At 39.1% G+C, this 22868-nt stretch overlaps 1 protein-coding gene across 12 annotated transcripts in view; it reads left to right on the top strand.

The window, feature by feature from the left end:
• FAM135B (family with sequence similarity 135 member B) overlaps positions 1–22868 on the top strand; it is a 274657-nt gene that overhangs the window by 200671 nt on the left and 51118 nt on the right. For all 12 annotated transcript variants that reach the window (XM_065054475.1, XM_065054472.1, XM_065054474.1 and 9 more), the window contains one exon: positions 6897–7023. In XM_065054475.1, coding sequence (XP_064910547.1) covers positions 6897–7023 — 127 coding nt within the window. The remainder of the gene's footprint in view (positions 1–6896; positions 7024–22868) is intronic.

Here is a 22868-nt window from a genome sequence, read left to right as displayed (position 1 = left end):
AGGAAGAAGTTTGCATCTCCGTTAAAATGATATTTTAATAAATCTTATCAGATTTACAGAAGAAGGTCAGAACATTTTACAGTCACAGATTACAACCTCAGTAAAACTCTTTGCGTAATAGAGAAACATGTCTAGGGGAACGCAACCTGTAAATATCCACATATTATTCTCAAATAATATGGCATCACAGAGGTGTGATGGGATGGTTTCTATGATTTGAGTGTTAGAATGGAAGGATGCAGGCTCTTGAGGAAGGACAGGCAGGGGAGATGAGGATGGAGTATTGTCCTCTATGTCAGTGACCAGCTGGAGTACATGGAACTCTGCCTGGGAATGAATGAGGAACCAGCCAAGAGCTGATGAGTCAGGATTAGAGGAAGGGCAGGGCCAGGTGACAATATAGTGGAGGTCTGCTACAGGCCACCTGACCAGGAAGAATGAACAGACAAGGCCCTCTTTAGACAGATAGGAGCAGCCTCATGTTCACACGCCTCGGTCCTCATGGGGGATCTTTATCCTGGTATCTTTTGGAGGGACAACACAGAAGATCACAAGCAATCCAGAAGGTTCTTGGAATGCATTGATGATAACTTCTTTTGCCAAGTGAAAGAGGAGGCAATGAGGAGAGGTGTTGTGCTGGACCTTGTTCTCACCAACAACGAGGGGCTGGTGGGGAATGTGAAGCTCAAGGGCAGGCTTGGCTGCAGTGACCATGAAATGGTGCAGTTCAAAATTTTTAGGGCAGCAAGCATGGCATACAGCAAGTTCACTACCCTGGGCTTCAGAAAAGCAGACTTTCATGTCTTCCAGGATCTGCTTGCTAAAGTACCATGGGTTAAAAGCTTGGAGAGGAGAGACAACCAAGAAAGCTATGTTCTATTCAAGGATCACCTCCTCCCAGCTCAGGAGAAATATATTCCAACAAAGCAAAAGTCAGGTAAAAATGCCAGGAGGCCTGCATGGATGAACAAGGAGCTCCTGGAGAAATTCAAACACAAAAAGGAAGTCTACAGAGGGAAAATATGGGCCCTCTTTGGAAAGAAATGGGAGACCTTATTACCTGGGATATGGAGAATGCTGACATACTCAATGTTTTGGCTTTTTTGCCTCAGTCTTCACGAAAAAAATGCTCTAGTCAAACTGCCCAAGTTACAGAAGGCAACAGGCATGACTGGGAGAATGAAGAACCACTCACTGTAGGAGAAGATCAGGTTCAAGACCATCTAAGGAACCTGAAGGTACACAAGTTCATGGGATCTAATGAGGTGCATCTGCACATCCTGTGGGAACTCCCTGATAAAGTTGTTAATCCCCTCTCCATTATATTTAAGAAGTCACGGCAGTCTGGTGAAGATCCCACTGACTGGAAAAGAAAAAAAAAAAAAAAAAGGAAAAAGAAAGACCTGGGGAACTACAGACCAGATTAGCAGATTCTCCTGGAAACTGTGCTAATGTATATGGAAAATAAGGAGGTGATTGGTGGCAGCCAACATAGCTTCACTAAGGGTGAATTATGTCAGACAAATTCAGTGGCCTTCTACATTGTGGTTATAGTGTTGGTGGATAAGGGAAGAGCAACTAACGTTATCTACCTGGACTTATGCAAAGCATTTGACTCTGTTGTGCACAACATCCTTGTCTCTAAATTGGAGATACATGGATTTGACAGATGGACCACTCAGTGGATGAGGAATTGACTGGATGGTGACACTCTGAAAGTTGTGCTCAATGGCTCCATGTCCAAGTGGAGACCAGTGACGAGTGGCATTCTTGAGGGTTTGGTATCGGGTCTGGTTCTCTTTAACATCTTTATCGGCAACATGGATTATGGGATTGAGTGCATCCTCAGCAAGTTTGCTGATGCCACCACACTGTGTGGTGTGGTTGACACACTGGACTGAAGGTATACTATCCAGTTGAACCTTGACAGGCTCGAGAGGTGGGCACATGCAAACCTTATGAAGTTCAACAAGGCCAAATGCAAGGTCCTGCAAGTAGTTCAGGACAATCGCAAGAACAAATACAGGCTGGGTGGAGAATGGACTGAGAACTGAAGAGTTCTCTGAGTACTGAGAAGAAGGACTTGAGAGTGTTGGTTGATGAGAAACACAACATGACCCAGTAATTTGCACTTACAGGCCAGAAAGGCAACCCTATCCTGCTGCTTCAAAAGAAGTGTGACCAGCAGGTCAAGGGAGATATTTCTGCCCCTCTGCTCCGTTCTGGTGAGACCCCACTAGGAGTCCTGCATCCATCTCTGGGGTCCCAAGAAAAGAAGGATATAGGTGTGTTGGAACAAATCCAGACGGCCACAAAGATGATCAGAGGGCTGGAACACCTCTCTTATGAAGACAGGCTGAGAAAGCTGGGTTTCTTCAGCCTGGAAAAGAGAAGGCTCTGGGGAGACCTTATAGCATCCTTCCAGGACCTAAGGGAAACCTACAAGGAGCTAGAGAGGGACTTTTTACAAAGGCAGGTAGCAAAAGGGCAAGGTGTAATGGCTTTAAACTGAAAGAAGATGCATTTAGATTAGATATAAAGAAGAAATACTTCACCATGAAGGTGGTGAGGCACTAAAAATGGTTGTCCAGAGAAGCTGTGGATGCCCCTTCTCTGGAAGTGTGCACAACCAGGTTGGATGGGGATTTGCACAATGTCACCTAGTGGAACGTGTCCCTGCCCATGGCAGGGGGGTTGGAACTAGATGACCTTTAAGGTCATTTCCAATCAAATACATTTGATGATTCTATGAAAACCAAATAACAGATCATCCAGGTACCTTATGACCACAAGCAGAAGTAATTTGCCATAAGTTATCTTAAAGATTTCAATCAAAATGCTGAGGGAAATCAGTGTTGTACATTGCATCTCTCCTGATCTGTGGGAGTTAGAAGGAAGGTCCTGGTGAAATCCAAACAGTGCTGTCAGTGGAAGACATGAGAATTTAATTCTGAGGTGATTTATTTCTATGGGACTTAATTATAATTTTCATCTTTAAAATCAGTAATATTTGGAGGAAAAATAAGTGATTTCTCCATAAGATCTGGTCTAAGTGAGCTGCAAGTTTATTTCCATAAATTCCACTCCTGGTTCAGTCAGAAGATCATCATTTCTTGTATCTAGAAATGTGAAGATTATATTGTGCTCGTTTTGTGGGGTTTTTTTGGTGTGTTTTTGTTTGTTTGGTTGGTTGGTTTGTTGTGGTTTATTATTATTATTATTGTTATTATTTTTGTTTTGTTTTATTTTTTGTTGTTTGTTTTTTTTCCAGTTTGACCATTTTATATAACGCAATGTACGTTTATTTTTTTTTCCCATGCAAGAGTCAGAAGATCTGTATCTGTTAGGGGTTTTTTTGCACCATTCTGCTGAAAACTACAATACAGGAAGAAATTAAGTTTTGCTTATAAAAAAAACAAAACCAAATAAACAACAACAACAAAAATAACCCCTTCTTTTTAACAAAAGCCAATGAAAAATTTAAAAAGGTTATTGCATTTTGGGACAGTTTAATTTCAGAGGCAATATTATATTTTATTAAACTGGCCTAAAGCATTTATTCTGAATTACTTAAATAGAACGTACAAATTAACATTTATGAAGGCAAATGCATTTATTATGCTGAGGAACTGTCATCTGATTTATATGCTAGAGAATAGTCCATAGAAGATTAAAAAAAGGGTATGATTACTTAATATTTTACAACATAGAATTAAGAGGTGCTGTGTTAAATTCTCCAACAGCAGGTTCAAAACAGAAATTGCAGCACATTTATATGTGCACATTAAAATGCCAGTCATTCCAAAAGATGTTATAGGGGCCAAAAGTATAAACCAAAAAGGCATGGACACAAATTCACAGAAGATAGCCATGACTGCTGGAAATAATTACCTGAATATAAAATTGCCTGAATATAACCTTTGAGGCAGAGAGTTCTTAAATTTTTATTGCTGGTATCTTGCAGGCTATATCATAGGAAAAAATGCACTTTTCAAGGAAGCTTTCCATAGTATGTGTCTACAGATGGCCAATATAGGAACTATGAGAGACCTCTGAAAGATAGATACATGTCATGGATAAGGTCAACAGAAGAACAGCTAAAAAAAATCAAATATAAATTGTTTATTTCACTGAAAATATTAATAATTCTGCACAAATGTTCATTCTCCCTGACATGCTTGCATTACCTCTATTGAACTTTTTTATCCTGACTACAAATATAAGCTACGGTTAACATACAGGATGAGGATCTAAATATTGATATTAAATCAATGCTATGAAATAGTTCAAATGGTCATGTAAATCACCAAGGTGAGAGATTCATACAAATGTGCCTGGTTGCAGAAAACATTGGAAAAGCTAAATGCAGAAAACAAAATTTGATGCAGTAAATTAACCTATTATTGCTATTAAAAATTGTCTTCAAGTAATATGTACTTCAGAAAGCATTCAGGGAACCTCAACAGTTTTTCAGCCTCCAGTTAAAGTTTCCCTTAACAGATTTTGGCAGGTTTCCCAAAAAGGGTTTTTGTTTTACAGCAGTATGTGAAATCAATTTCCATAAAACCAAGAGATTAAAATCCCTCCTTTGCTGTAAAAGCAAAAGATAAATAAATAAATAAGGCATTAAAAAATGCTTTCCTCTCCCTTAAAACCCTTGAAAGCTTTGCTAATATTCAAATGAGGAGTATTTTGTGTGCAGGCAACATTTGTTTAAGCTTCTTTTTCTGATACCACAGCAATAATTTTTTATTTCTGCTTCTTGAGCCTTTGCAGCAGACCAAGGCAAAAACATCATCCTATAACAGCTGAAATTATTCAGGGTAGTGTTTATCTCTTGTCTGTTTGCAATTGCTTTAGTTTATTTTTATCTTAAATGTTGCATGTGGGGAATACACAGAAAGACTTCATGCTGCTTAGAAGCAGCCACCTGGAAATTTCTTGTGTCACATATATTAATATATACATAAGCAAATCCAGATATACGTTAAAGTCTTCTACGCCATCCTCCCACTCACAGGATGTCCTTTTTGTCAGTGTATGAATGCTAGGGGATATATAACAAACAACAGTTTGAGGTGAGGCAGGGATTTCTGATTAATCTTCTGAAACTGCTCCAATTCCTAATTTTGCTTGAGATTCTTTTTCTGATGTTGCACACATCACTGTTTCCCTGGACATTTGAATCTTACTTATTTGGGTGATAGCAAGTATTGTTGCTTCTCTCTTTTGTCTTCTATCCTTAGCATAAGCATCCTCTTTTTTTGTGTGTGTGTATTTCTGTACAGCAGTCAGAACTCTTATCAGTCCTTAAAAATTGAATCAGGTGTAGATATCCATGAATTCTGGCTGATCTGAGTTGACATGACCAAATGATACACATCTAGGTAGAGGAATAACCTCAGATAGGAAAGTTTTGGCAGAATGAATGTCACTGCCCTGTGCCTTTTAGTTCTGGTGCATTATGGTTTTAAAATGTTTTTTGTGTTCCCGCCTTGGAAGCTTTTTTCTTCCAAGGAGACCAGGTCTCCTGGGTGTGATGTAATTTGGGATGCTTGGATGGGCGTCACGTGCTTGTGGATGGTGATGCCAATCTGAAAGCTGTGGCACAAACTCAGTGGCTTTACGAACAGCAAATGTTTTTTTCTTTTTTCTCTGCAGTTTGTCATTTCAATGCCATCTTTGCCTACATGCTTTTTAAGAACAATTTTGGTTGCTTGCATCACAATTTAGATTCAGTAATTTGGTTTATTGTACTTGCAACAAGTAGCCTGATCTTTCTCTTGAGATCTTGATGCAGTTTATTTACAAAACACGCTATCCCAGGGACTAACAATGAGGTTTATCCCACCTAACTTCAGTTGTTTATGAGGTACCATCCTAACCTCTCTTTGTAGTACATAATAAGAAATAAGCACTTTGAGAGCGAAATTCGTTTAACCTACTTGAAATCACTGCTTCAGAAGGGGATGACTCATATCCTGAAAATGCTGATTCCTCTCCAGCAACGCTAAGGCAGCCTACATCATTAACTGGGATGTAGACATTTGCTCAGATTTAATCCAGCATAAGAACCCCAGCTAAGCATCGGAACTCTGATGGGCTCAATGCTGAGTAAACGTCAAACAAGGTGTTCCACTCTTAATGGGTTTATGCTATAAGATAGGAGACATAAAGATACACTTAGAAGGGAACACTGTGACCATAATAGTCATCACTGAGAGGCGATGACCTCAGCACTAAAACAACTTCAATTTTATCAGACTTTTGAGGAAGGATTTGGATGATGGCAAATTCATGTTGCACATAGGTGTAGGAGAACATATCCCCAGTGAATGGACTACACCCAGCAAAAAGAAATACATGTTTTGGGCTGAAATCTTGTCAACTTGATGCTGGAAGCTTATGTCATGAGAAAGCGAGGAGTGGGAACTAAACTTACAGTCTGTATTAAAATATTTGAATGAGCAATAAAAGATACTGATAGCAAAGAGATTTCATGCGCAGTTTAAAGAGGAAAGTCTGATATGGTTAAAGCCAGAGAGAACGATGTTGAATGAATAGAGATAAAAGCTGATGAGAAGCTGGATGAGTATTATCTACGTGGATAGACAGACAGGTTGTATTCTTGAGATGTTATGCTGGAAAAAAAGATCTGTAAGAGAGCAGAAAAAGGAGAGAGTGAATGCCAAGAAAGAGAGCTCCATTCACATCATCTGAGCTAGTGAATACTGGAATTACAGTGTCAGCTTGAAATAAATAAAAGCAAAAACCAACAAGAACAAAACCAAAACTGGAAACATATTCCAAGGAACGAAATAACAGTGGCACGATGATGACTCTTCCCTAACAACATGGTTCTGATTATTTTTCTTCTCAATTTTTTCTTCTTTTAGTTTTGCTCGCCCAGGGAAAGGTTCATGGCTTGGCAAAGGAAACCTGGAGGCAGGACCAGACCAGTCCAGTATGTCCTTAGAAAATCTAGTGTTTGGAGCTGGCTACTGCAAACCTACTTCTTCAGAGGTAAGGAGGCTGAACAATGATGTCATACTTCCATTTGGTCACACAGAGTGTTCACATTGTCTGTGAAGAAAATGCCCTGTCTTATATCTCTAGTAGGGGGATTTTGTTAGAAAAGATCCCTTCTAACATTTCTATATGAATCAGCTGGCACTTGGATACACAGCTCCTGGGTGTTCAACCCCCACCTATATGAATAATTTCAGAAATGTTAAAGATATATGTATATACCTCTGATTGACAATGACACTTCTAAGGCAGGATTCATCTGACCAGGTGTGTGCTGTAAGGTAAAATTAATTATTCAGTAAAACATATTTGCTTTCAGGTCTTATGTTCATCAGCCAGAGGACTTGAGTCATTAGTAAGGATGTTGAGAAGGTAGGGTTTGTGTCTGGAGTATCAAATGTTGTGTGTGGCGGTGACAGGGTGCCTTACTCAAGGCAGGTGTCACAGTTAGTGCATGTCTGACCTTTTTACTTACCGCAGGTGAAGTGGAGAGCTTGTTGTGTAATTTCTAGTACAAAGTTGTTTGTTTAGAAAACAATAATTAATTTTTTAACTGCTAGCTTTGAAGTGTTTTCCATCAGAAATTTTTCCTCAGTTCTAGAAACTCAACCCAGAAATTAACTTGTTAGGAAACCCTGTTTAAAGTGTTCTGATTAACATGCTGCCCTCAGCTTCCCTCAACCTTTCCTGTCAGAGCTGTTCTGTATAAATGTTAAAAATATGCTAGCCTTGAGTGGCTGGTGCAGAACTAACAGGGAATTAACTCAGACTGAGAGAATGTTTGTCCTGTGGCTTCTGTCTGAACCATTGGGTAATTGTATGCTTTTGGCAAACAAATTGACCTCAACCTTTGCCTGCCAGTAGATACTCACATAATATAAATTAAAATAACCAATTCAAGTGTTTGTCTCTGTAGACTCATCTTTTTGTCTCTGTACATCACACAAGAGAGAGGTTTCTTTGGGGAGTCTTTCCTACTTTTCATATCCCCTGGATAAAATCATGTTGTAAGAAGATAAATGGAAAGGCTAATTCTCCACTCTTATTTTTTTTTTTTTAGTGAGAGCGTAATTATTATCCTAGCAGGTGACCTATTAAATACCAAAATGAAAGCACTCTATCATGAACTGGCTTTAGGACTCTGCTACACTTCAGGTCATCTGAACATCACACACCAATTAATCATAAATATAATGCTGCACAGTCTTCCTCCAGAAGTTTACACTGTCAGATACGCATTTGCTTTGCTTTAGAAACCTATGTAAGTTTTGACACCTGTTCTTGATCTGAGCATTTTAATTTAATAGACTGTGATGGCCTTTTTGCACATGCTATCCATGATGTATGATAATCAGTAAAGACTATTTCTCTTGGTGTAACATAAAAATATAAAAATTCAGTGCTAGAAAAGAAACTGTTGTGGGGGTAAACCTAAGTCCAAGTGAGAGGCTTGTGACTGCTGGTTTATGTGTGTGTTTATATCCAGCTATAAGGAATGGAAGGAAGAGGAGTAATATTATTTCTTACAGGGCTGCAATGCTTTGCAGTGGGTCAAGTTTACTTTCCTTTACAAATTTGTAGATTCTGTTCCAGATTTTTTTTTTTTTTTTAATTTGTATGTTAAATGTAGCCTCAACTGGATTATAGACATGTCCAGATATGGAGAATTTTGCAGTCACTGTCACTGCGCATGAGAATGGATCCTACCCTTTTCTTTAGATGGCAACTTCAGACCTCTCTACTCACTTTATGTATGTATTTGGTTGAACTGCATGTGCAAATTAGTAACTGTTGATTACCTTAAGTCAATATATACCACATTTTTTCAATTGCAAGCTACTCTGATTTGACACAACTGACTAAATCTAGGCTAGAACAATTAACATATTTTGTCTTCCATGGCAAACAAAGCTTCACTGGGAAGTAAGACATGGGAAAGTGGGGTTTAAGTAGACTTTGTTTAGTTCCTTTTTGCATCGTAAAATGCAGTGAAACAGTTAATGTTGGTCTGTCTGGGTTTTTATTTTGTTTTGTTTCATGTCTGCAAAGATGAGTTTGGATCCTTCTACTTTCTACGTACATTTCTGTGTTTTCCTTGACCTCACAAGTCTCCGGGCTTAAACTCTTAAGATGCATCTCTTGGGCAAGTGTCTTCCATCTGATGTATTTTCTAGGGAACTGAATCTGATTATTCAGTTCTCTGTAAGACTGCAAACAGTTTAGACTTTCATTATTTGCGGCTTACCTATTGTTAGTAAATCAAAAAATGCTTTTTCCCACCCCAGGTTGCAGCCACATTATTTTTCCAGAATATTTCAATTTGAGCAGAAGCCTGTAATAGATAGGAACTCCAAATCATTCCTATTGCACTCTCTTTCCCAGGTCTAGGAGTTGCATGGCTTAAAACCCCTGGAAAATCAGTGGTTCACTGTGTCTTGAGACATTCGCTATGTCCACAGTTTATTCATTTTCACAGGTTTGATATAAATTTAGCAAAGTCAGGAGGCAGACTTGCTAACAGAAGTAAACTTTGCCCTTTCTAGAGCTATCATACTCAGTAGATGGACTAATGGTGTGGTATATTCAGTTTATGTGGCAAGGTTTTGGAAGCTGAAGGAGATAGGGGCAGGGGTGGCTTCTGTGAGAAGACACCAGAAGCTGTCCCAACGTTCAAGTCAGTTCCAGCTGCCTACAAGGTAGACCCACTGCTGGCCAAAATGGGCTTGCCCATTAGGAATGTTGGTGGCACCTCTGTGATAACATATTTAAGAAGGGGGAAAAAACTCTGTATAGCAGCTTTGAGAGAGAAGAGTGAGAAAATGTGAGGGAAACAACTATGTAGGCACCAAGGGCAATGAAGCAGGAAGAGATGAGTTATTACAGGTGCCAGAGCAGAGATCCCCCTTCAGCCTGTGGTGAAGACCATGCTGATACAGGTTGTCCCACTGCAGCCCATGGAGGACACCATGCTGGAGCAGGTGGTTGTGCCCTGGAGGAAGGTGTTTTTAGATTTGTTCTTCTTTCTTTTCCTACTCTGTTTAAATGGTAATAAATTAAATCAGTTTCCCCAAGCAGGGTCTGTTTTGGCTGCTCTGTCCTTGCCTTAAACCATCAACTTTTTGTTATATTTTTCTCCTTCTGTTGTCTTGAGAAAGGGCAGTGACAGAGCAGCTTGGTAGGCACCTGCAGGCTGGCCAAGGTCAACCCATGACACACAGTTCAGGAAAGATTTGAACACATCACTTCAGTAGAGTAGTGGCTGGATTCACAGTAGTACTAAGCCCTCAGGAAAGCCAGAATTGTGCTAAAATCTGATGTTAATACTACTAAGTCATATTTTCCAGATATCTCTCGAATATAAAGTAGAGGACTCTTGTCTTGACATGTCATCTCTAGTTCGTACACCCCATTTTACCATTTTATTCCTGTCAAAACATAGGTGCCTCAGAAACCTAAGTTTTGTTTTAGGCTCATAGATTTACTGTGGAAGTTCTAATCTAGATAACATAGTTGAGTTACTTTTTCCTTACTGAAAATGCAAGTGACTGACTTCATGTCTAAAGAAAGTTCACATCAATCATCAACTCCTTTTGTCACTTCCTGAGTTAATCTTCTGTGTTTGGGCTGCTGAGGTGCCACTGCTTAATAATAGATCCTGAAGGGTTCTTGTTCTGCACTTCTGACTTCTCAGTGCGGAGACTAATTAAATGCCAGCAGCTTTGGACTGTACATGTGCATTTTCCCTAGCTCTCCCCAAGTGACTTCTGAACAACACTGACAGTTTTGTCATCTCCTGGATTAGCAAAGTAGTTGTAGTAACTAATTCTATTTTAATCTATCCAGAAAACAGGATCTTTTATTTCTCCATTCCTCCTTCCCTCCCTCTTCAATATTTTATTTCTATCTATACTACACTTTTTCTTCCAAGCAAAATTAAGACAACAAAGATATTTCTCATTGAAATATGACATTTTTTTTTTGTCAGATAAATAGAAAGGAAAATGCTTTTGTGTTCTAAAAAACAGTTAGAGAGCAATCTGCAGAATAAGAAAAAGTGCTGGTACTTTCTCGATCTCTCTTCAGCCTATAACCTATACTCATGGGGAATATATATCACAATAGATTGAAAATAGGCTCAAAATAGGACTGTATCTACTGCAGGCTTGGGAGATCTAGTGTGGTGAATCAGACTCATGGGCTGTGTGTGACTTGCTTCCCTCAGGGGCACCTGAATTTGCCTCTGGGTCTGCTAAATTGCTTTTGGCTGTGAGGAAGTTCAGCAGGTCATGGTGGATGTTACGAAGTCTGTATGTGAACGTCACACTGACTCATGCTTTCAGGTGATCTCAGCAGCCATCAGAGCTGGATGCGGAAAGATACCTGCAAACCCTACATCTACGATAAAACAAAATGTTCCTTGCAGAACTGAAAATTGAATGGTCACTTGCACTTCAGGACTTTTATGCCTTATTGTGTACCATACACCTCTTCCATATCTAGAGTCGTCACACTGTTTTTGTGTCTTTGTAATATTGTGCATAACATGCCCGCTGTGTTATAATCAAGTTGAGTCAATGACATACTGGGGGTTATTAATAAACTGTACTCACAGTAATCTTATTTTCACTTGGGTAGCAGTTGCACTGCAGATAAATTGACTTCTAAGTAATCAAGTTGATTAATCATACAACTTCTCATTAATAAAGCCCTGGTGTTTGATAAGAAGTGTTCTTTTTCCGTCTACCACTGATGCAGCTACTCCAAAAGACATAAAGTTCATGCCTGACATAAAACAAGAACTAGGAGTGTCATTCAAATAAAATTGCATTGATGATAAGAGTTCTTTTCCACAGACAGTTTGCTAATATTTTCATCTTTTCAGCAACATATGAAAAACCAAGGCTGTTTCAGCCTGACAGAAAAGCGTTATTCAAACCCACCTTTTTATGTCACATAGGAGTCATCTGTGTTTTATTCTTCTTTTCTTCTGTATAGTTAATGGCTTTTTGGCCACAATATTTCACTTTTCCACTTCTTGAAAAAGGAAGACAGCGCATCAGAGAATAGCCCATGTAGGATTAATTGTGGGAATTGGAGTATGCCCAGAAATCCCTGGTTAGCTGGGAGAAGAGGAATTCATAGCTGCAAATTTCATTCCTCTTCAGACATAGGAATGTTAATGTAGAGATTCCTGTTATCCTTTTTCATATTTATTGGCATAGCAGCCATCTTTCTAACTAAATTCCATTTTTCCTGTTTTTGTTTATCTACTTATTTCTGTATGTTCCAGGGCACGTGCTGTGTCCTGACCCCAAAATAAAATCATATGAAAAAAAAGATGGGAGGCAGAGGGAGAGGGAACAGAGAAGGGGTGAGGGAAGGTGAAACAAGGCAAGGCGAGGAAAAGAGGAAAAACAAGGTGTTAGCTTTGCAAAAGAACTAAAACTTTGTAAAAGACTGAAACTCTGATATTGTATTTTCAAGGAAGGGCAATTTGTATTTTTCTCTTTTTTCCTTTTGAAATTAGCAAAGCTTCTCTATCTCCTCCTAGACCTGTTGTGTCTAAAGGGCTATGAAATTGCCAAGCCTTTTTAAATTTTGTTTTTGTTTTTCTTAACTGTGTACCAAGGGAGATGTTTTATAAACAATAGCTGATTATTTGCAAACTTAAGGCATAGTTAAGATTCTGATTTTACTGATTTAGAACCTCATTATGTAAGTTAACTTGTATACGTTGTTCAACATCTAAAAAAAACCCCAAATAAATTAATAAAATATCACAAACAGTATTTAAAATAGCTTTTACTTATAATTATTCCATATTAAAAAAATCCGGACTCCAGAAATGTAGTTTACATCAGAATTTCATCTGGAATTGCCAATTTTATTTGGAAATGGCTTTATTTTTTGGTCTCAGACTTCTTTGCTTTGGTGTGAGTGTGGTATGGAAAGCATATCTTTCATGTGTTAGCATGTGTTCGTAATGAGTGGTTTTAAAAGCACAGGATACTTTCAGTGCCTTACTTATGCAAATGTTGATTAGTTGTGATTTGGGCTCCAGCAGATGTCCAATGCATAATAATTCTGAAATAGTAAGAGGGCTGATATACTGTTCTTCATGAGGTATGATGACAAGTATCTTCAATCAGTGTGTTCAGAGCACCATTTGTGATAATGACTGATGAAGTCTTTAATCTTCCGTTGCCTGAAGATAGATGGCTGATCTTTAGAAAGAACTAAATGATTTCCTAGCTGTAGCAAAAAAAACCCTGGTAGCCAATAATATGACAATAACTGGTTTCTTTAATCATTGACATATTTCTTTTTTTTGGCTCTTACTTTTTGATCAGGCATATGCAAGGTACAGCAAGGCGATGATCAGCATAATATAGAGTTCAAAACTCAGTTTAATTTGGGATTAGGCCTAAAATGTGGTGCTGAAAAATCTTTGCAATCTTTTCACAGTGGGTGTTTAATGAAAATGTCATGAAATCGTCTCGAGATTCTTATGAGACTTGAGACAGGAGGTTGATGGAGTCTCCTAGAGAAAATCCTCAGGAATTGCTCATATTGAGCTGATAATTGGTTCCTTTTGAAAAATTAATAGAATTTGAATATTAAGTTCCACTTTTTTTTTTTTTTCTCCTATTTTTCTGCAATGTTTATGTATTGGAAAGAAGCAGACTGCTACATTTTCTTTACAAATCTTGTTTCGCTGCATATCACTGTGAAAAAGTCAATCACACCTGGACTTGTATAACTGAAAAGAAGGTTTTTATCACCAATTTAGAGTATTTGTGAGTAGAGCGGTAAAAGGCAGACTGAGCAAGGAGAATTCATTTCTCTTTCACAGCTACTATTACACTTATATGCTGAAGAACTTATTTGGCTCCCATCACCGTAATTTCTCACTTTGGGGCTGAAAGCCACTGATGTGGTTTGTACAGTCATTTACTTGATTGACATTCTTTGAGTTATTATTTTCCCTTCAATTTTAGCATTGATTTTTGAGCAGGTTTATAGGAGGGGGCTTGGCACAGATGTTTTCCTTCTTTCTTCCCTGAAATTGAGTGCACAAACAGCAGGAGCAGCCTTTCTACTCTTCGCTTTAGGAAGTGGACTTGGCTGCTCTCTGCCTTTCGATAGAGTGCTCTAGGATTCTGTTTTTCTTTTCTCTCAGTATTTTTCCCCAGTGGTGCTTTGTTGAAAAATTATTTTCATATGCCCTCAAGAACACTACAATAATTCCCACTGACTGATGATGGAAGGCTTCTTGATAGGAGGCCTCTCGTAGATTCTGAGCCGACAGCATTTCCAACAGAAGCACAGATGCCAACAATAGCATGGTCAAGATCCATCATTTGGAAGCCAACCCTTTGCTATTGGCAAGTGTCCCAGACAGCAGCTCAGGGACTGGGGAATGAGAAAAAAAAAAAAAAAAAAAAAAAAAAGAAAAAAAAAGAAAAGGTCCTTGTTTTCCAACCACTTTGTCTTGTTTTGTAGAAACAAATCTCCAAGTAACAGCCAGAGCATGTACCTCTGTTCAAAGCCATCATGCCAGTCATGACGACTCAAGAATCAGTTTCACAGCTAATATGAATTGTAAGTTTTGGTGTAGTGATTGGGAGGAACATTTAGAAGTGCAGTCTCCACATGATTAGCATGTGCACAAGTGGCTGCCGTGACTTCAATGATCTCATGAGTTCTCTGAAGATCAGACAAGTTTCAGCAGTCTGACAAAGAGAAAAAATGCACTAGGAGAATAGAAAAGGCTCAGTGTGTTATGATTCTCAAAAGTATAACCAGACAGGGGTGAAAAACATTAGACAAAAGTTTATCCAGTATAGATAAAGCATTTTTTGAAGTTTCATAGCAAGATAAGAGCATTAGATGTTCTTCAGTATAAGAATAACTCTTCCTGATGTTGATTTGACTTAATCACATGTTCAGAGTTTCTACTGGAGTGTAGAATGGGTAATGCTTCAGGGAAGTTCTTTGCATAGCCAAGAAAAGTGTGTGAGTATTCAGGCAGTTAGATGTGAGTGTTGGAATGAGAATCTGTGTCTAAGGATTTATTTAGGATAAGCTAGACACAGTCAGATGCATATGAGCTTACACTACTTCTTCGATTTGCATAAACCTTGTGAAAAAAAGCTTCCAGTCAGTCTGGTTTTACAATAGCATTTACTTCCGCTGTTCGCAGCTTCATAGTACAGTCTTTTAATAGGGTCTGGTGCATTGATGATGTCTGTGCACTCAGTCACTTTGTTATCCCAGGATCGCTGGGTGTGTCATGAAGTGTGAAGGAGCTACAGTATTATTCATCTGTGGCCTCTGGTTTCTAGCAAGTCAGATAAGGCCAACAGCATATTCCCAGCACTTTACCTTCCTGGTCATGTTCACAGAATCATAGAATGGTTTGAGTCAGAAAATGTCCTTAAAAGGACATCTAGTCCAAGCCCCTGCAATGAGCAGGGACATCTTCACCCAGCTCAGGTTGCTCAGAGCCCTCTCCAGCCTGGTCTATGATGTCTCCAGGGATGGGGCATCCACCACCTCTCTGGGCAACCTGGGCCAGTGTTTCACCATCCTCAGTGTAAAACAATTTTTCCTTATATCTCACCTGAATCTACCCTAATTCAGTTTAAACCATTACCCCTCTTCCTATTGCAATAGGCCCTATTAAAAAGTCTGTCCCCATCTTTTTAATAAGCTCCCTTTAGGTATTGAAAGGCTACAATAAGGACTCCCAAGCTGTTCCCAAACTCTTTTGCTGTGCAAGAGAAAGACACAAAGTTAGTTGAAGGCACTATGTATCTGCTTTTTGATAACCTGAGCCAAAAGTCATTGTCATCTCACAGGTTTTTGTCATGTCTTGAGACAATCTTCAACGTCTCTGTTGGAATTAGATCTACCTGGTGGTGGTAGACAGAGTTGACTGATGAGAAGCAAGGGTGAAAGCTGGAATAGGACAGAGGGGAGCCTCCAAAGCAGTGACAAGTCATGTTCTTGAGAGAGGCAAGGCACTGTTTCTGCTCTACATATTTTGTTTATTTTGTAAACAAATACAGTTTGACCCTCCCGAGCTGTCAGTCAAATGATCTTTCTGCTCTGCTCACTAGAAGTATTTTATTTAAAACCATAAAATGATGGCCTGCAGGATAAATGGTAAGCTACTCATGGCTCATGAAATTTGATTGTCTTTGAGTTGAAATTACTTGAGGGGTGGTATATGTACCATGCATAATACAGGAGGTATCTACAAGGTTAGGAAAATGAACCTGTAAAAATGTAATACTTATGCAAATTTATACAGCTCCAGATATTCAAAAGTTCCCCATTTCATTGCAGTAAATTATACCAAATTAATATAATTACCTTAAAGTAACATACCCAGCAAAGTTTCTGATTAGTCATTACTTCTGTTTCAGTATTAAAATAGAAATTCTGGATTTCTGAAGTGATAAAAAAGACTGCATATTGTTTCATAATTGGTTTTGCAATTTGATGTATATTTGCATGCATGTCAAAGAGCTATAAATGATTCATTGCCTGACAGTGCCATAAGTGAAGTCTTTAGAAATGCAGCATAATGACAGTATTAGATATTGAGCTGTTTCCTGGCAGCAAAAAACATAGAGAACACATCCCCCCACATCAAAGAAAACAGGCCAGCATTATAGTACCTAGGCCAAAGAAGAGCATTTCTTGTGTGGACTGTTTGCAAGAAGGAAGGTGTCTGTAACCAGGGCTCTAAATTGATTATTTTTGGGTGTGATTCGTTGAAATAAAGTAATACACCAGAAGAAACACAAACAAAAACTAAAGAAACAACAACAACAACAACACAAACAAACAAACAAACAAACAGGTATTGGAACATTGTTAAGAAAAAAATCCAATGGATATCATTTGGTCACTTTGAAAACTTGAATTATCTGAGTCATAGAACTCTCTGAGCTGCAGAACTGTCTTCAGCAATATAACTGGGAAAGGAATGGAAATTGATTTGTCTTACTTGGTTTTTATGATAAACTTTGGAGTAGGTTACTGCAAGAGATCTCCTATTGATTATTTTTCACAATAGAATAATGGACAAAATCCAGGTAACCTGAAAAAAAAAATCACATGTTGGATCAATAAAAAGTTGTTTTTTTTTTTAATTTTATTTTTTTCCATTTTTATAAACTATAAGATAGTTGGTACAACACACTGCTGGAAGGTGCTTGTCTGAACTTTGTAGGATTTGCTACGATTGTGCAAAATGACAACACTGACAGTTCCTACAGTCCTTTTTCACAAAGGATGGGTACAGTGAGGACTGTGGCTCGTGCCAACATTTGGGCAATTTGAGGAATTTCTGAAGTTGTCAGGGCTTCGGTTTGGATTTTCTTTTTTGTGTTTACCTCTGTCTCCTCAGTGAGTATCTGATACTTACTGTGGTCAGTTGCAAAACACAAGACTTGTTGGACTTCTGTTTTGATCCAGTTTGACAGAGCCTACACAAATCTTCAGAGCCAAGAAGGGCTGGAAGGAGGATCCAGGGAACTACAGTCCTGTCAGTCTGACCTTGATGCCAGGGAAGGTCATGGAGCAGGTCATCCTGAGTGACGTCACATGACACATACAAGAAAAGCAAGTGATCGGTCACAGTCAACATGGGTTTATGATAGGCAGGTCCTGTCTGACCAACCTGATCTCTTTCTAAAACAAGGTGACCCACCTAGTAGATGAGGGAAAGGCTGTGGATGTTGTGTACTTTGACTTCAATAAGGCCTTTGACACCATTTCCCACAGCATTCTCCTGGAGAAGCTGCAGCTCATGGCCTGGATGGTTGTTCTCTGTGATGGATAAAGAACTGGCTGGAGGGCCGGGCGCAAAGTACTGTGGTGAATGGAGGCAAATCCAGTTGGCAGCCAGTCAAGAATGGTGTCCCTAGGGCTCAGTATTGGAGTCAGTTCTGTTTCATCTCTTTATCAATGATATAGATGAAGAGATTGAGAGCACCCTCAGTAAGTTTGCAGATGACACAAAAGTTTTGTGACAGTGTTGATCTGCTGGAGGGTAGGAAAGCCATACAGAGGAATCTGGACAGGCTGGATCAATGGACTGAGGTCAACTGTGTGAAGTGTAACAAGGCCAAGTGCCATGTACTGCACTTGTGTCACAACAACTCCAGGGAGCACTACAGGCTTGGGGAACAGTGTCCGGAAAGATGCCTGGTGGAAAGGGATCTGGAGGTGTTGATTTACAGCGGCTGAATATGAACTTGCAGTGTGCCCAGGTGGCCAAAAAGGCCACCAGCATCCTGGCTTGTGTCTGAAATAGTATGGCTAGAAGAACTAGAGAAGTGATCATTCCACTGTACTCGGTGCTGGTGAGATCCCACCTTGAATCCTGTGTTCAGTTTTGGGCCCCTCATCATAAAAAGTACATTGAGGTACCAGAGAGACTGCAGAGGAGGGCGATGAAGCTTGTGAGGGGCCTGGAGCACAAGTCTTATGAGGAGCAGTTGAGGGAACTGGGGCTGTTTAGCCTGGAGAAAAGGAGGCTGAGGGGAGACCTTATTGTTTTCTACAACTACCTGAAAGGAGGTTGGAGCATGAAGGGGGTTGGTCTCTTCTCCCAAGCAGCAAGTGATAGGACAAGAGGAAATGGCCTCAAGTTACACCAGAGGAGGTTTGGACTGGATGTTAGGAAAAAATTCATGGAAAGGGCTGTCAGGCATTGAAACAGGCTGCCCAGGGCAGTGGTGGAGTCACCATCCCTGGAGGTGTTTAGAGGCTTGTAGATGAGATTCTTAGGGACATGATCTAGTGCTAGAGTTAGGTTATGGTTTGACTCGATGATCCTCACAGTCTCTTCCAACCAAAATGATCCTGTGATTCTATGAATACAAATCATATTTTGCTTACATCTTTGGGGAAAAAATGAGAAGTCAGTCGTGAACCAAGTAGAAAAACGGGAACATGCAAGAACATTTGCAAATAATAAAAAAATAATGGTACTATCAATAGAGACATTTTCTCTTCCCACCTGCACATGACTCATAGGCACCTACTTGGTAATACCGTGGTTGTGTAACAGACTGAAAGAAACAATAAAATAAAAAATCTGCCTTAGTAACGAAATGTCAAACTGCTTAAAAAAATGAACCCATAAAGGTTGAAGTAATTTGTCACTGCCAAAAGACAACTAAATATTTCCTCTTTAGCCACTGTTTGACAGTGTTAGTAGTGTTTAAATTTACCAAGCTAAGGAGGAGTTCAGAAATAATATTATGATTGTTTTAACTTTTATCTCCATTTGTGAAGACAAAGCTAATTGACTAGCATGCAGCAACTGCTCTGATTATAGAGATCTCTACACTGAAAACTTGGCAAAGCTCTCACGTAAATGGTTGGTGGTTATGGTTTGTGCCATATCCATTCTCTCCTACGAGACTCTATGTGATCAGGAACAAAATAATCCACTGGTATGCTATTTTCAGGTAATACCTACTGTAGAAGTCACTTCAGAAGCCAAATCAGTGGGGGTAGAATGACAGAATACAAAGTGATTGTGGCCACCTGCAGAAGTAGTCTGAAAAGCAAACAATGCAAGTCATAAACATGTTGTTCATAGGCAGGAATGAAAATGTATCACAAATCCCAAGAGGCTTATGTCCCTATACCCTTCATATTAAAATAATTCACAAGCCTTCTTAGTTTCTTTATGTCACCATGAGCTGTTGCAAGACAATAGATATGTGTTCCCCATAGCTATTTCCAGTGAGCAAAAGCTCAGGCCATTGGACTGACAGGGAATATAGAGAAATGCGGCATTTTGGTCCAACATCTTTGAATTCTAGGTTTCCTAAGAAAAGCAAATATCTCTTATTTTATTTTGCATGATACTTGAATAATCATCTTCAGGTTTTGCTTGTGGCAACATCAAACTCATAAAGGTTTTCTTTCCTCAAAATGTGAACTGGAAATGAGGAAGTTGATTACCTCATTCAAGTGGGACTTGGTTTTTGCTAATCTTCTTAGTATTCTTTCTGCACTTTTTACCTGTCTGGTTCTTTATATGTTCCTTTCTTTGGACAGGAGGATCCTTGTCTTTACCTTTGAATCCTTCCTTCTGTACAAATGCCAAAAGCATTGATCTCAATGATATCTGAGAAGCAAATTCCAGAAACAGAATACTACTTATTGGAGTCACCAGCAATCCATCCTCTCCCATTTCTTATTGTGCATCTTCCAAAGTAAGGTTCCAGTCTCACATCTCCATCTTTTTCTCTTTCCCCATAGATCTGGATCCAGGTTCACTTTGTCACCAAATTCCCCACTTTCTATCCATGGACTCTTTTTAACTCTGCTCATCTTATAGGTAATGCTGATAAAAAGTCAATAGTTTGCACCAGTGAGCACACCTTTCGCTTTAAATATGTTTCAATAACTCAGGCTACTGTTGTGTATCACTTGAGCTTGATTTGTGTACCATGAGGGTCATAAGTGCCAGATCTTTTTGGCTGGTATCTTTTACTCAACCTCCAAATTTGGAGCACAGTCTTCAAAATGAGCAACTTTTTCAGGCTGTGGCAACACCAAAAATCCATCCTTCATCTTACGACAAGTTGGTGCTCTAGTGTTTGGAGTAACTAACTCTTCCTCTGTATATGGACATATTTATAGCTGAGTATAGTTTTATTTTAAGAGAGTAGCAAGACGATGAGTGATTAGGATTTTTATGATTAAAACAGCAAGCAGCTTTGTGTGCTGCTGTCTCAAGGTCTTCACAAAACTTAAGCACAGGCAAATTTCACTAGGCCCAAGCTAAGTTTTCATTGTCATGATCTGCTGCATAAAGAAAGCAAGCTTGGTTGTTATAGGTAGATTTCTTCAATGATACTGCTGAGTTGATCCTGTGTTTGGTGTCAGCATATCAGTCAGGACCCTTTTCCACTGATTCCAGTGATAATACTCCATATTAATAACAGGACTCATCAAATGTTTGATCACTGTGATATCAAGTTTTAAAGCAATTTTGGTGACTGTTTTGGAAGGACAAAAAAGGAGTCAAATTTCAGAAAGCCCAGATGGAGCAGTAGCGGGACAAGTGCAGTGCAACTTGGGTTATTTCTCAAAACTGAATGGTGTGCAGAGGTTACAGTGTCAGCCTAGTTCTCATCTTATATGTTGCAGCCCAATGGTATGCCATTTTCCTCACAAGTGGGAGATCCCAAATACTGTGCTGAGAGATAGGAAGGGGTGTTATGATCAGTTCACCACCTTTGTGGGAAACTGTGAAACAGGCATATATTATAGTAGGTTGGAATATATTTGCTATAAAAACATCCTCTCTGCATCCTACTGTTTACTGTTCCCCAGCTTAAAAAATTGCTATGACATCCTGTGTTTGATTATGATTCAGCTCGTGGCAATTTATCTAACTTCACAATGTACAGATGAGTACAAGGTATGTTTTAATTTGTATCTGTAGTGCATTACGAGGGTATACAAGGTCTGTTATGGTGCTTAATGACAAGTCTCGAAATGTGAAGACATAATATTTAGATAACTTACAACCACTATTAAAAATGTCTTTAAAAAAAAAAAAAAATTTTTTTTTTTTTAAAAAGTAAATTAAAAAAAAAAGGGAAAAAAAAAAAGCGTGTTTCATTTCACTCTGAACAAGAAAATAATTTTGTTCTAAGTTGACCTAACATGTTCTTTTTTCCCCTGTTTGGGCATCAAACTGTAAAATCAATTATTCCCGTAGCTCTAGTCATACGTGAACAGACATCCAAGCCTGAAGTCACTTTCTCTGTAGTGGTGACTGACAGTATTTAATAGAGCCTGGCATTTCTAAATAGGAAACTATGGTCCTCGCTGTTGCTTTTATTAAATAAAGAGCATTTTGGAGTGACCATTTGCTCTGGGTCTGTGCATCAGAAAGCAATACTGAGCCAAGTAGTTTGGTGCATGCAAGTATGATAGAAGTTCACTATGTTTAATAGTGTATTGTGACAAACACTATGAGACACATGGCATCTGCAAGAGAACTGGTTTTAGCTAATCTGGTTGTCAGGTCCAAGCTATTCCACACACTCTGGCAAAGTAACTTAGGTTGACTCTTTTACCAGGCATGGCCATATCCTCCTGCAGGGAACACTGTGAGGGCAACACAAGATGGGACCTTTACTTCCCTACATGACTCTTCACTTCCCTCGTATGTCATAGAATCATAGAATCATTTTGGTCAGAAGAGACCCTTGGAATCATTGAGTCCAACCATAACCTAACTCTAGCACTAAACCATATCCCTTAATGTCTTTCTTATGATGAGGGGCCCGAAACTGAACACAGTATTCAAGGAGGGGCCTCACTAGTACTGAGTACAGTGGCACAATCACTTCTCTAGTCCATCCAGTTCCTGCTTTTTCTCTCAGTTAGAGGCTTTCCAAGATTACACTAGATCCAGATAAATACGTGCTCTGGGACTGGTTGTCACCTCCTTGGAGCCAGCAGTTACCATAGGGTGAAGAACCCAAATCATTATGTCTGAAACATTCACACTCTTTGAGGGAAGAAAATATCTATTCAAATCTAGGATGCCCTGCAGTTTTCTTCCTCTGAAATAGCTGTTCAGGTGATTTTTCTGAGAATTAGTTTTCTCCAATGTAAAACCCAGAAAATGGTACTGATTTATTTATGATGCACTTCAGATTTTGTAAATGACAACCACTGTATAAAAACAGAGCCTGTTGATCTTTCTATGTTGTTTTATTACCATTGATACTTCAGTGTTTCCATGCTGGCATAAATACAGCCCCCCATTTAAAACCTGATTCTTG

Source organism: Columba livia, chromosome 2 (genome assembly GCF_036013475.1).
Source record: "Columba livia isolate bColLiv1 breed racing homer chromosome 2, bColLiv1.pat.W.v2, whole genome shotgun sequence".
Taxonomy (NCBI): domain Eukaryota; kingdom Metazoa; phylum Chordata; class Aves; order Columbiformes; family Columbidae; genus Columba; species Columba livia.
The sequence above is the reverse complement of the archived record's forward strand: the minus strand, read 5'-3'. Positions and strand labels throughout refer to the sequence as shown.